The following is a 16,332-nucleotide window of genomic DNA, read 5'->3' on the forward strand; positions in this document are numbered from 1 at the left end:
TTCCTTATTGGATTCGATGGGCCCTCACTCATTTCTCATAACATTTGTAAAACTTTTTTTACAAGGCACACTTCTGCTAAGACCTCTGTTTAAAGATTCTGCTCCTCAATGGGATCTAATTCTGGTACTGCAAGCCCTGGTTTATCCATGCTTTGAACCTGCATATAACTGGGATCTTAAATTTCTTTCTTGGAAAACTTTGTTTTTGGTGTCCATTATATCAGCCAGATGTATTTCTGAAATTCAAGCCTCATCTGTGAAGTACCCATATTTAATTTTCATAAGGATAGAGTTACATTATGAACTAATGCATCGTTTTTGCCCAAGATAGTGTCAGAATCAAATATTAACCCAGTCCATCAATTTACCAGTTTTCTCCCCAAACGTTTCAAACAAGGTGAATACTTGTTACATTCATTGGATGTTCATAGGCAACTGTGTTCCTATTTACACAGAACAAAATATATCAAAACTACAGATCAGTTATTTGTTTCTTTTGCTCATATGAAATTGGGTAAGCTAGTATCCAAAATTACTCTCGAGAGATGGCTTACTGGCTGCACTTCCTTTGTTTACAAAAAAATAAATATCCCTTTACCAAAGCAAGTTTGTGCTCATTCAACCAAGTCCATAGCGACTTCCTCACTTTTTAATTCAAGGGCTTCCATGGATGAAATATGTGCAGCAGCAACTTGCACCCCCCCCCATACCTTTAGCACTCATTACAAATTGGATTTGTTATCCAGAGGTAGAGCATCATTTGGCTCAATGGTGCTTAGGAATATCCTTCCTTGAGCCCACCCTGGGATTTAGGTAGCTGGGGACTCTGTCCCATTAGTAGAGCACAGAATGAAAATGGACAAGATCAGATAAAGAAGTTCTGTACTCACCATAACATTCCATCTGTGTTATCCATTTTCATTCTTTCTCAACTCCCCACCCACCAACCCCCTCCTAATTTGTTTTCTGGAAGAGTGAGTGGATATTAAAGAATCGGCATGATTCAAGCATGACAAAGCTCCAGATACAGCCTCGTCTAAACTTTTGCTGTTTCACTTATTTTTGTATAAGAATTATTTCTTTATGTTTTAGCTAGCAAACAAATCTGAGATGATTGGGGTCGGTGCATTCTGGGTAAGGGAAAAGCTCAAGAGTTCTAAGCTGTTGCAAGCTTTTGCAACGGCCGAGTTGGATACGATGGTGCAGATCCAAACCCATCAGTTGAAGAAGAATGAAGATGGAATGTTATGGCGAGTACGTAACTTCTTTTTGTTTGAACAGACGCAATGGAAACAAGGCCACTGAATAATTATTTCACTGTGGCTTGTAATCTAAATTGCCACAATAGTTCTTTATACTGATGCTTTGTTTCCCATGCATCCCCCTACCCCACCCTCACCTCCATCTTAAATCATATCATATTTTGTCCAAAATATCAAATGTAACACGTTTAAAATTCTGACAAGTTGAATAAAAAACACTTAAAATATTTTCAAAATTATTCCAAAGTTCTGTGATAAATGTCTCGTGTAAAAACAACAGTCATGAGACACAACTCAGTCCCCTGCAATTGCTAATCACAACAGAAAGCCGTATCAAAAGCAAGACATGAAATGTTATGAGGATATATCACGTCATCTGCAACACAGTTAGTGACTTTTATTCCAGATTGGATGACATGGAGAAAAGGGACAGATGCAATCATTTAGGGCTAACAGCACATGTAGAAGATAAGAACCCTAGAGACTTCATTGCTACTGCTCAAAAAAAAAATCTGCTGGCCTAGAAACATTCCTTGTAATTCAGCAGGGACATCGTATCATTCCAAAAATTCCAAACAGGAAATCTGAAAGAAATTTTATATTCACATCTCAGTTATGCAGATAAATAAATATAATGTTAAAAGCCAGCATGCTGGGTAAAATATTGAAGAGGGAGGGTGTACAGATCAGAATTGTGCCAGATTATAGCACTCCTTTGCTCCCAAAAAGGAAATTCCTTGTCCTAAACCTGATATTTTTCAAGGAGAGAAGATTTACATTTCAGAAAGATTCCCTGCATGTTTATACACAGTGAAAGGATGTCAATCCTATATAGTTACTGACCCTGATGAAGTGGAGAAATTTATAGCAAACAAAAAAATAGACTTAAACGAAGATCCTGTTATTGCCTGAAGTATTTACAGCTATGGTGGCTGTCTAGGATTTTACTCAACATAGACTAAAAAAGGGACCTACCGGCAATCCTCTCCCCAATTAATGGTGTGGAGGATGAAAACGGGAAAGTACAGAAAGCAATGCATAAAGTCTCCAAAACACTAATGCCACAAACAGACAGAAGTACTATAGCCTGCCTTACAAGTGGGAGACCTGAAACGAATTCAACTGCTTACTATTTTATCAAGTTCAGATGTGGGCAACAGCAAGGACATACAGAATCTGTTGGTCCTGAAACTGAAGTAGAGGTGGAAACAGTCGAGTGGCATGGAGTGAGCCTACAAACTTTAACCACAGTACCCTAAAAAAGACAAATTAACTGATTCTGTTACCACAGACTTGAAAGACAATGTAGAACTGTAAGGGTTTAGTGTGTTATGTGAGGGATAGCAGCGGCCTGTTAAAGCTGTGCTTAATTTATGGAATGATCTGAATATATCTTACTTATTTTACCCATTTATTTTCTTCTTCATCATAGCCCCTAATGTAATATTCAGTTCAGAGTGACGCGAGTAAGATGGAAGTCATTCTTGTAACATGATGGCAAATATGGTGCATAGAAATTATGGAATGTGAGCTTAAAATATTACAAAAGGGAAAAATTTAGTGCACATCTGTGAAGTGACAACAGATGAGCGATCTTTAGTTTAAAAATGCTTTATTGACATTTGAGTTCCAATGTGTAAGTTTGATTGCTAAATCTGTATGATAGAACCATGTTGTTGTATAGTTAATTGTGTGGAGTTTGAATTGCTCATTGGATCATATCACTAAATACTGATGATACAGACTGTTTGCATTTGTGATTTTACTATAGTTAGGTTATTTTAGGTAGTGATGAATGTGATTGCCAATTAGATCATTCAATGTTTTCAGTTTTAAATGCATATCTACATCTAAACTATGATGCATTTTATCTACAAAATATTCCAATTGATCTAAAACTCATTTTATCTAAAACACAAATGGCCGAATCACATTTGTTAGAAAAGTGTATAAGTTTATAGAAAATGACTGCTGGTATGGTTTTTGATGACAAAAAGTATAATACAAACTAGTTTTTATCAGTATCTGTCCCTAGCTAATGGCCATGGTTATGCTGTATCTTTACTTCTAGGAGTTTGCATGTGTGTTGCCTGCACTGATTCACTGTTTGTAGAGTTGCCTCTTTTCTCTGTGCGACTGTGTACTTAGAATATAAGTATGTGCATGTACCAATAACGTGACAAATGAACGTCTTAAAACTCCATTCAGTATTCATTGTGTGTCAATAAAGTGATGTAGCCAGAGCTGAAGCTCTATGAAGCATTATACATACATTTCTGAGGGAATGAAACTGACAGTTCGTACAGAAGATGTAAGTTCTGAACAGTTAATAAACTGCTTTCTATGCCCAGGGTACAAGATCTGAGTTGCTCCACCTTGACTTGGCTATCGCGTGACTCTGCTCATGTCACTTAACTTGACAGTACTTCTGGATCACCCCTAAAAAGAGGCAGTTGGGACTACTGGGCTTACATAATCAAGAAATACGTAAAATTAAAAAAATGTCCTCGCAAGGTCTTGCACAGAGTTTGTCTGCCAATAAAGAACATTTTCTTCTTCAGCAGCCTTGCCAACTGTACCCTGTGTATTTCAGCAACATTCTAGCTAGTGTTTCATAGCATTTAGTGCTGCATGCTTTTAATTATTGTTTTGTCAGTGCAAAACTGTAATTTAACTGCTTGCAAATGAATATAGAACCTCTTAGCTATATGAAATATGTATCTTAAATGATTTTTCAGAAAAATAAATGTGTTTGAGACTTCAAAGAAAGGTTTAACTACATAAATTCCCAAATCAATGGCAAGTGTAAACCATTTTAGAATATAAGCAACCTTCAAATAATACAAGGTGAGATGTACTCTAGGTGTGCAGTTTTTGCCAGCATTATTTATCAGTTTTTTTTCAGCATTTTTATTAAATGATCATGTATGACACAGGCAATCTTACATTTATATAAATGAAAAACAAATACTGACACCACTTTAGTTGCAAACATTATACATCACTTACAATCTATTCAGTCATTGTCAGTAAAGCATTATATGGCTCATTCAAATCCTGCCTCTTAAACCTCAGTCCTTCACTGCATATATTATTCCCACAATTCCCATTTTTTCTATGTAGTTTGCTTTGTCCCTTTTCTACAGATCCCAATTCCAGTTGTTTTATCTCTGTTACTATACTCACTACTTCTAGTAAAGTTGGTCTAGACTTTGAATTCCATTTTCTAGTAATTGCTTTTTTGGGCAGCCACCCTAATTAGACTCAGCAAGGCTTTACTATGTCTAGGCAATTTCAATTATGTATTACAACAAAAAAAATCAGCTCCCAAGTCAATCCACATCTCTGACAGAGTGGTTTGCAGGGAGTCCCTAAAGTCAGCCAGCTCATCACACTCCCAACAAATATATTCCCAGCCACCTCTTTCTTTCCTGCCACACCTCCAATATTCCCTACTCACCTGAGGAAAAATTCTTTGGAGTCTACTTGGGGTATAAGAATACTGATGTAAACACTTCCAGGCAAAGATCCTAAATCTTCTAGGCGTTGTTGCATATTTGGGAGCTATACATGCATCCCCCATTGTCTCTTTGTGAATTGCTTATCCAATCTCTCTTCCCAATCCTTTTAGTGTCATTGATACTATCCACAGAGGTTTCTCTGTCATTACACCACAACAGCTTACAACCTGTGCACCAAGCCATACTGTGAGACTAGTAAGTGTCACTATCGTATTTGTATAACACTGCTCTACAGGAAGTTCCAACCATGTGATCCATTAATACCTAGACTTAAGTGTTCATGCACCTGCCCAGAGCTGTTTTCAGGGCCATTTCTCATAATCCTTTCTCTGTTCTTGTACGTATCTCTGCAGATTCCACCACCTTCTATGTTCCTTTGCAATATCCTATCTCTATGACTGCAGGTCAGTTTGGCGATGCTAATGTACAGTGCTAATTTATTAGTGCTGTATAACTGTTCTCATTTCTTTGTCTTCTCTCCTCTCTTTTCCATTATTGTATTTTATAAAATGTAACCAATTGTAATTTAAGAACAAGAAAATGACCATTTTATTTAATGTTTTGATTAAGTTATTTTTTTTATTCTTTTGCTAACAGGAATCTGAAAAAATCATGGTTTCGTGAGAAGGTGTACGACTGGGATCCATTTTTCAAATTTCCTACAAGAATCATCATGACTCTTACACTGAGCTTTATATGTCTTTTCATAGTAAGTCAGAAATCTACACGTGTGATGTCATGTTATCTGGACAAACTAGAGGTCTAAAAGGATGTCAATGAAGTGTGAGTTGAATGAATGGCAAGTTGTATTCGATGGCAAGATATCCAAGGTTATTGGTTTAGGGTATTAACGCATGAAACAGAAAATAACTGAATGCGGTGAAACAAATTATTGATGAACACTAAATAATACCGTAATATTTATCTCCCTACCTTATCTTAGTTTTCAAGGAAGTCAAAAATGCGTCACAGTGGTCTTTAGAAATTTTCACCTTTTGTTTATTTATTTATGATGCTTTGATAAACTGTAGGTGCTTAGATTCTGTTGCTCTAGAAAGCTCTCATGTCTTACAGTTAAAATATGGATGGTGCAGTGGTAACATCGTTGCCTCACTGCATGAGATTCTCAAGTTCGACTCTCGGCTGGAGTGCCTTCTGTGCGGAGTCTGCATGTTCTCCTTGCATTTGTCTGGGTTTTCTCCAGGTACTCCAGTTTCCTCCCACATTACAAAGACATGCATCTGTAGTGTTTCTCCCTGGGCTTCCACTGAAAAATGGCTTTGTTCCAAGTCAGACTTTACCGGTAAACAAAAAATAAGTAAGACTTGCAATTTGGTCAGCAGGAAGATATGAAGAATTACTTTTTAGCTAGTGTACATTGACTAATTGTTTTGCCTGGTGGTTAATCTTTCCTTTGATTATCTCTTTCATGGGGGGCAGATTAAAATATTCAGTTTAAGACTTTTGTTTTTGATGAACTAGGCTTGATGACATTTTTCCTTTATTAGTCTGGCATATATGTTTGTTTACATGTCATTATTCATACATATATATGACACTAGAGTATTAACGTTCAGCAAATTTCAGCAAATACAGTTCTTTGATGTATGAGAAAACACAACTCTAAGAAATGTATTAAATATGACCAATTAGATATTTTCTTTAAAGCTTTTTACATATACTTAAGATCAACATTAAGAAATTATGCCGTTAACATGAATTCTTGATTAGTCAAGCAGCTGTGGTAATAGACTCACAGTTGGGGAGCATTGTTACACTTAGCAAAGCTAGGGAGAACACTGAGCTGCAGGATAACGGTCAAAGTTGGGGTGCAGTCCCAATAAGAAAGGTAAATTCTTTGACCTCGCAAAAGGAAAATATCATGTGTTATTGGAAGAAGAGACAGGATTGAAAATTTCAAACTAAATTATTTCTGAAAACTTGCTAATGTTAACTGATGTTACAGATTAATAAGAAAGTAGTTATAGCAAACTTAGTTATAACCAGATGAATTATCTATAAATGTTAAGATTCTTTCTTAAAGCATGAGAAGGTTTTGGAAAAGCTGTTTGAATCAGAAATTTAAACCTGGAGATATAACTTACAATTCACAGAGTACCCAAAGATTTCTGCAGAAACATATACTCCAAAACAGGGAAACCATTTACAACTGTATAAAACAGAAGGCAGAGAAGGAAGAAACAATGTAACAGAAAAGAAACTGAGAGGAGTAAAAAATGCTTTGAAGTGCAACCTATGCAGGAACTAGAAAGTAGAATATCATGCTTCACAAGTATACCATAGAGAGTATACCATAGATAGTATACCATAGATAGTATACTATAGATAGTATACCATAGATAGTATACTGTAGATAGTATACCATAGATAGTATACTATGGATAGTATACCATAGATAGTATACTATAGATAGTATACCATGGATAGCATATCATAGATAGTATACCACAGATAGTATACCATAGATAGTATACTATAGATAGTATATCATAGATAGTATATCATAGATAGTATACCATAGATAGTATACTATAGATAATATACCAATACTATAGATAGTATACTATAGATAGTATATTATAGATATTATACCATAGATAGTATAACATAGAAAGTATACCATAGATAGTATACCATAGATAGTATACCATAGACAGTATATCATAGATAGTATACTATAGATAGTATACCATAGATAGTATACTATAGATAGTATACTATAGATAGTATACCATAGATAGTATACTATATATAGTATACCATAGATAGTATACTATAGATAGTATGCCATAGATAGAATACTATAGATAGTATACCATAGATAGTATACTATAGATAGTATACCATAGATAGTATACTATAGATAGTATACCATAGATAGTATACCATAGATAGTATGCCATAGATAGTATACCATAGATAGTATACCATAGATAGTATACCATAGATGGTACACCATAGATGGTACACTATAGATAGTATGCCATAGATAGTATACCATAGATAGTACACTATGGATAGTATACCATAGATAGTATACTATATACTATAGATAGTATACCATAGATAGTATACCATAGATAATATACCACAGATAGTATACCATAGATAGTATACCATAGATAGTATACCATAGATAGTATACTATAGATAGCATACCATAGATAGTATACTATAGATAGTATACCATAGATAGTATACCATAGACAGTATACCATAGACAGTATACCATCGATAGTATACTATAGATAGTATAACAATACTATAGATAGTATATCATAGATAGTATACTATAGATAGTATACCATAGATAGTATACTATAGATAGTATGCCATAGATAGTATGCCATAGATAGTATACCATAGATAATATACCACAGATAATATACCACAGATAGTATACTATAGATAGTATACCATAGATAGTATGCTATAGATAGTATACCATAGATAGTATACCATAGATAGTATACCATAGATAGTATACTATAGATAGTATACCATAGATAGTATACTATAGGTAGTATACCATAGATAGTATACCATAGATAGTATACTATAAATAGTATATCATAGATAGTATACCATAGATAGTATACCAAAGATAGTATACTATAGATAGTATACCATAGATGGTATACTATAGATAGTATGCCGTAGATAGTATACCATAGATAGCATACTATAAATAGTATACCATAGATAGTATACCATAGATAGTATACCATAGATAGTATACCACAGATAGTATACTATAGATAGTATACTATAGATAAACAACAGTTGTAGGGTAGCACAGGTCCTGAAGTGAAATTGCAATACCCCCAGCACACCAGGCAGAGTGTTACTGTTGGCAGTAAACAGGTACCAAGGCAGGAATTGTGAAATAAACACTTATGGAATGTGTTTGGAGCACAGGTCCTGTAGTAAAACACAATACCCCCACTATTGCTAATTAAACTACAACACTTTTCTATCAGTGCTTTTAGGCTTCCACACTGTTCAAACTAACAAAAAACTGTTAAAAAGTAAAAATTAAAGCTGTTGTTTTAGAAGTCTAAGAGGAGAGCATTCCTTGTTTTGATCCAGCAGAATGAATAGAGGAGATGAAACTGGGAGGAGCTTTCAAAGCTAAATTTACAGTTGGGGGAAGAAGCTAAAAATCCACCAGCAGAGAATCAAACACTGCTTGCATTTGTTGTAGGTCTTCAGTAGTATCAGGGATGTACCTTACCAGACACCTGCAGCAACTGGAAAGACCCCAAAAGTACCTCACCAAGAGGATCAAAGGGCTCAAACAGATGCCATATGCTGCCCGGTTAAAGAAACTCCAGCTCTACTCAGTGGCATACCGCCTGTTCAGAGGCGATCTGTGCCTGACGTATAAAGCCATGTCCAACCCGGAATTAATGGACATGCTACACCTCAGAAAATCCAAATCCCATCGAACTACGCGCTCGAGAGACTTGAACCTCAGCACTGAAATAAATAGGACATGCTGGAGGGACAGATTCATAACCCAGAGGCTCCCTTCACTCTGGAATAAAATCCCAGTCCAGGTTAGGCAGAGTCCCTCATTGACTCTCTTCAAGAGGAATCTTGATGAGTGGATGGGAGATCGTAGGTTTACCCCGGGTATCACTTCTGTGTCACTGTTAGACAGAGGCACAGTATACTAACCTCGAAAAAGGGTATAGCAAAATAAATTTAAAATGGGTGGCGAAAGCCAAACACATTCTGGCTAGGCTTATAAATGCCCTAGGGCAGATAGCCTAGTATGAACCTATAAGACAAGGTCAAGCTATAATAATCTATTAGTTAAGCATGAATCAGTGGCACTGGTTGGTATAATGATTAAGATATTTGTTTCCCATGCACGAGATACAAGGTTTGATACTGACCTCCAACCAATGCCTGTTTGCAGTTTTTATGTTCTCCCTGTGTCTCTATGAGGGTTCATCCCACCTCCAAAAAAATAAAAAAACATGCTTAGTGTTTTCATCTCAAACTTGCCTAAGAATGAAGCTGTGGGCAGCAGCAGCACATATGCTAGATGGTGCCATATTGGTGGAAGAGTTGTATAGTCAAACTGCTTTGGGCATCTACTGTGGGCAATCTCTTCAAGACAGAGCAGACAGATCACAGTGTGCATACCATGTCAGAGCTAGACACTCAGTGGTGTAAAATATGCTCTAGGTGATCTGGTCATGTCGACTAATAGGCGTGGGTATTTACAGGTAATAAATAGGTTGAGGACCTAACCTACTGCAACCTACACCGAGGATCCATGCTAGTTATGGGGTGGCTGTATGTGCCCCAATTGTCTAATATGTACCCACCTGGGTCAGTAAGCTACTGGCTGGCTGGTGTTTCTCTGCCCAGCTTAAATTACCTGGGATTACCCTGTTGAGTGAAATCTGGATGTAAAACCAATCAAAGTCCTAAACATGAAGTAAGAATTGCTACACTCAGTGTAGGTTCACTCACAGGATGAGGCTTGGATGTGGATGGTATGATGGCAAAGAGGAGGTAGGACATCCTATGTATCCAGGAAACAGGATAAGAGGACAGTGCAGCAAAGCCACTTGGTTTGGGATCCAGACCCTACTACTCAGGAGAAGGATAGCCTAGAAATGGTGTGGGAATTGTGGTGAGATAGAGGCTTCAGAAGGCAGTGAGGGATGTCATCAGAATTAGTGACAGACTCATGGCAGTCAGACTCCAGTGTAATGGTAGGGCAGTATTCATAATCTCAGCCTCTGCCCCACAGCAGGGTTGTGATAGTGAGGAAAAGAGGCATTTAGACAGCAGTTGCAGGACCTACTAGATAAAGCAGGACAACATGAATTGGTGTTGATAATGAGTGATCTGAATTCACATGTTGAGAACAGGATATGACGAATGCCTAGGTAAAGATGGGTGGGGAAACGGGGTAAAGAAGGAGTGGCTGTGTTAAACTTCTGTCTGGTAAATGGCTTGAAAGTAGCCAACACATGGTTCAAAAAGAGAGTTACAAGATCACATACAAAAGTAGTCAACATACAACTCAGGTAGACTTCCTCCTAGTAAGGAAAGGGAATTGGGGTAAAATCTGTGATTTCAAAGTCATCCTTAGTGAAACAGTCATTCAACAGCTTAAACCACTGGTTGCCACAATCAGCTAAAACAGTAGTTAGAAAATGATCTAAGGTCAACAGAGACCAGGCTGAAGACCTGAAAGTCAGCTGGAGAGAAAGCACAACAGTTCAAGGAATTACTCAGGGCTCTAGCACCTCAAGAAGACAAAAAATAGTTGGGAGTTGAAAAAGAGTGGCAGCACCTCAAAACAGCATGTGTTAGGACTACAGAAAAGATATGTGGCCAAGCCATGTATGGAAACAAGGTACATAAGGAAAGCTGGTGGTGGAATGCACAAGTCCAGGAAGTCATCAAAACAAAGGAGTGCAGGAAAAAGTGTGAGATAGAAATTATAGACCAGGCTAGGAAGGAATACTGGTAGGCTAGCAAAGAAGCTAAGAGAAGAATTGCAATAGCAAACAACAAAACATCAGAGACACTCTGTCAGCATCTGGAAAGTTACTCAGTGGAAGAAACAAAGAAACTCTATCAGGTTGCAAGGTAAAGACGTAAAGATAAAGAAAATAATCTGACATCCTTTGTAGTGGATGTCAGCAGGAGCCTGCTCACCAGTCCACAGGACATCAAAGGCAGTTGGAAATAGTACTTCCAGCAGATTCTGAAGCAAGAAAACCTCACCAAAGCTGTGCTACACTAGACACAGCCTACACTGAAAGAAGAGGAGGAGCCATCATAGAAGAAATAAGAATATACATGGAGATGATCAGTAGAGATATAGTAAACCTCCAGACACTGGACCCAACCCAGTTTGGTTTCATCAAGGGCAGATCATGCCTACTCAACCTGGTGGACTTCTTTGAGAAGGTCACCAAAGCAATGGATGAGGGCAAAATCATTCACACTGCCTACCTTTACCTGGCCAAGGCATTTGACACAATACCCCACTCAGGCATTGTTGACATACTCAAGAGGTTAGGTATGAACCCGTATGTCACCCAGTGGATAGCCAACTGGCTCACAGACAGGACCCAAGAAGTTAGACTTGGGGAGTCCACCTCTACAAAGAGGTCAGTCACAAGTGGTGTCCCTCAGGGATCAGCCCTTGGACCACTCCTTTTTGGCATTTACTTCTCAGACGTCAAGGCCAATGTCAGTGCAGATGACTGCAAATTAGGAGCGGTCATTGAATCTCACACTGACACAAATGTTCTCCAGGAGGGGCTGACACAGACAAACAACTGGTGTCAGAGTCATGGACTAAAACTAAATGCCAAGAAATGCATAATAGTATCCTTTGGAAAGTCATCCATGCCTGGTAACTATCATATTGACAACACACCCTTTAGAGATGGCCCAGTAGTCAGGGACTTAGGGACACACATAGATAGGAATCTAGCCTTTGATCATCATGTGTCTACAGTGGTGTGGAAATAATTCTATGTTGCCCAACTGATAAATACAGTTATGCCATCTAAGTCCAAGGAAGTCATTGTTCCACCGTATTCGGCATTCATCAGACCTATCATCGAGTACAATACCCCCTTTGGTATGTACCTAACCAGGCATATCCAACAACTGGAATGTCCACAGAGGTTCCTCACTAAAAGAATACAGGGAGTAAGTAATATGTCCTAGGCAGAATGCCTTAAGGCACTATCCCTGTATTCTGTCTCCTACAGGCTTTTGAGGGGAGATCTATGCCTGGCATACAGGGCATTGTCAGACCCCACTCTGATGGACCTCCTGCATATCCACAAAACAAACAGCACCAGAATTATCTGTTCTAAAGACTTAAACCTTGCCTGTGATATAAATAGGACCTGCTGTAGGGATAGGTATGTGTCCCAGAAACTACCCCATCTATGGAACAGGCTCCACATCTATGTGAAGCAGAGTTCCTCCCTAATCCAATTCAAGTGCAACTTGGACAATTGGATGGGAAACCAGAAATTCATCCCTGGTTTGGCAGCTATGTCTCTAATGGAAACAGCTAACCTGTAAATGGTTCATCTCCCAGGCCCATGCTTACACTTATTAAGGGTATCAGAACTTGTCAGAGATTTGGGATGCATGACTAGGCTTAAAATGGCCCTTGTGGTTGTTAGCCTAGTAAACACCTATGAACCTATGAACCTATGAACCTATGAATAGCACAAGGTAAAATGAAATCAAGGAAAGCGTCAGGCTCTGATGAAGTCGACAGTAGATATGACCAAGATGCTGGGTGAGATACATGAGAAATGGTTCTTGAGTGTACCCATAACAATATAAAGACAAAATATGTATCCCAGATGTCTGGAGAATAAGCTTACTAATGCCAGCGTAAAAGAACAAAGGGGACATTCACAACTGTGGGCAGTACACAGGAATCAAACTCCTATCATACTGCATGAAATTTCTGGAGAGGGTAATTGATAAATATGCAGAGCAGAAGAAAGTAAGATAGGATATGAGCAGTGTGGATTCATATCAGGATGCAGCACAAGTGACCCGATGTTTGCAGTGAGACAGACACTAGGGAGGAAGCTAGAAATGAGGAAGGAGTCCAACTGGGCTTTCCTAAACTTAGAGAACACATATGCTAAGGTCTCAAGAAAGCTGATTTGGGCAGTCGCGTGGTGGATTGAAGTCTCCAAACATTGCTATAATTAGTGCAAGCTATGTATGAGGACTAAGTGACTCAAGTACAAACAGTGTTCTGTCTCACAAGGGGTTTCCAGTGGGAATGGGTGTGCATGAGGGTTCAGCTCTGAGCCCACTGCTGTTCATACTGGTGATGGACTACATTAGCAAACAGGTTGGAGGGGACAGATCAACAAAGTTGCTATATGTAGATGATGTGGCATTACAGACAGCCTCTGAGCAAGAATAAAAAAGGATATGTAATGGAATTCAAAACTGAAGGCACATGGGAGTATATATAAGACAGTTGTAATGACAGCAAACAGGAAACCAGGAGAAGCTGAGAACTGAAATAGAAGGGAAAATAGCGGAACAAGTTAATGGCTTCAAGTATCTGGGAGGGGTGGTTGAGGGGAAGGGAAGTCTGAATGAAAAGGTAAAAGCTAGAATTAGAGGGGCTGCAGCCAGCTGGCACAGAGTGTCAGGTGTAGTGTAAGACAGAAGAATCTGAAAAGTAAGGTGTACAAAACAGTGGTGCAACCAGTAGTGCTGTATGGTTCAGAAACCTGGGCAGTAAAGGCAGAGCAGATGAGAAAGCTAGAGGTGATGGAGATAAGTGCCTGAGAAGGGTGTTACGATGCAAACTGTGGGACATATAAATAAATGAGAACATAAGAGCAGAGGTAAAGTAGCTCCATTTGCATAAAAGGTGAAAGAGAACACATTACAGTGATTTTCACACTTGTGCAGAAAAGCAGAAGACAATCTGCTGAAAAAGATTTGGGACAGACAGGAAGAAGGTCAGAGGAAACAAAGCCATCCAGCAAAGAGTTGGATGGATCGTTTGAGAGAAGATCTGCGACAGTCAGACATGACAGTCGAAGAAGGTGGGACAGACGCACTGAATAGGGAGAGAAGTCACATGACATCCTAGCCCATGTAAGAACTGGAAAAAAGGATGTTGATGATGAGAGATGAAGGAAACAAAATAATCAACAAAAAACAAGTGAAATCTGAAGTCCAAGTACTAAATGTTTGCATTAAGTTACATCGATTAGTTTACATCTCAGAACAAATTCACTAGGCCAAACTAATTATTCATTGTAGCTCAAGGTTGAAAGCACTGCTCTAGTAAACTGTGGTTATGAGTTCAAATCTCATCAAGACCCTTTGTTTGCCTTTTAGTGTTTATGGTTGGCATAGTGGTTAAGGTGTTTTACTTCACAGGCACAGGGTTCAGGAATTGATTCTCACATTTGGGTTGGGATAATGGTTAAGGTATTTATCTGACAAACACAAGGTACAGAGACTGAGTCTCACCTTAGAAAATTTGTCTCACAAGGACAGCTATCCTAGTACTTACTATGAGCACAAAGTAGAAAATAAAATGCATTAATAGTAACAGGAAATGCAGAAAACACTTCTACATGGCTATACCAGTAAGGCAGTGACAGTGTGGGCACAAAAATAAAGTTAAACAAGTCCCATTCCTTCTTTTCTTGCTTTGAATCACCAGCAGAGAGGCAAATTGCTTGCATTTGTTGAGGGATGTGAATCTTAAAATAAACTATAAAATAGTAGCCAAAAGAATTATAATGATGAATTGGAAAACATTGCTGGCTTTTTCAGAGTTTTTGTGATAGACACATTATCTGGGTGATATGTCTTTGTGATGTTCTTCCGTTAGAAGACATGGTCTGAATCTATACCTTGAATTGTCTATGTAGGACATGCCTTTCTGTGCTTGATAGTTTGAAACTGAAAGATAAAACTAAAACCAGAAATGATGAAATGAGTGACAATGAAGTAGTTTGATTTTATGTTGATTTATAGAGAAAGGATTGGTAGCGAGGTATGTAATCCTTTTATACTGATTAGCAGTAGCAGTTTATTTTTATCACTGTTATGGACTGACAGGATGAGACTATAGACTTTACATTAATAACTAGCTGATATGAGGTAAGCAATAATTTCATTAGGTGAGGAGGTGAGGGCACTGCATTTTACTTATAAAAGTGGGGGTCTCAAGCTGAAATAACTAATTAATTAATGTTTCTAGAGATCAAGTTTGAGTGATAGGAAGGTTATTGGTCTTTTGTTAAAAGGTTTGGTGATATATGTGAGTACAAAATCAATAAACCAAACCAGTGGTCTGAGTGTCCAAGATAAAAACTGGTAAACCTGAAGTAATGCACACACGGAGCTCAGCAAAACGGACAACTGCTTTAATGAACAAGCACAAAAACAATTGACAGCAAGCTAAATCACAACAGCACAACACAGCAGACGACATTGCAAAGCACAACCAACAGCACAAATATAAGTATTACCAGCACAAACCTGAAATGCTTCTAAAAATGTTTTTTTTCAAAAGCAGAAGCTAAATTGGATCCAAAATACAATGAAATATCACCATCTTGTGGAAATTAAATTAAATGCATGTTCATCTTGTTAAAAGATAAATACATATATTATTATTAAAGTAAACCATAAAATGCTTACATATATAATATATAAAATTATTTAAAAATATAAATATCATAATAACATACTATAATTTAGCTGATCTCAATTTCAGCACAGGTTTCAAGGATAACATTTCATTTAAACCAGGGGCAGAACTTGCATCAAGAATAATTTGCCAGTATAGCTCCCTATATTCCAACCGAGTCTCCCAAGGCCCTCCCCTGGGGTCTCGTGGGACTACTTCTATGCTTTGCCACAATTATTTTGATGTTTAAATGGAGCATTATTATCTTTTCTTTTCCTTATCTCATATAAATGCTCGTAAATTCTCTGCCTCTATTTCCTCTCGGTCTTGCCAACGT

The 16,332-nt window shown here is 37.9% G+C and overlaps 1 protein-coding gene across 1 annotated transcript in view; it reads left to right on the top strand.

Annotated features, from left to right (window-relative positions):
• Nucleotides 1-16,332, top strand: part of LOC122807828 (stimulated by retinoic acid gene 6 protein-like) — a gene marked incomplete in the record, with an annotated part of 2,062,125 nt that overhangs the window by 1,279,351 nt on the left and 766,442 nt on the right. The window contains 1 exon segment of the mRNA XM_044078921.1: nt 5,381-5,492. Coding sequence (XP_043934856.1) covers nt 5,381-5,492 — 112 coding nt within the window.

Source organism: Protopterus annectens, chromosome 7.part1, assembly GCF_019279795.1.
Source record: "Protopterus annectens isolate FY-2018-M chromosome 7.part1, PAN1.0, whole genome shotgun sequence".
NCBI classification, from domain to species: Eukaryota; Metazoa; Chordata; order Ceratodontiformes; family Protopteridae; genus Protopterus; species Protopterus annectens.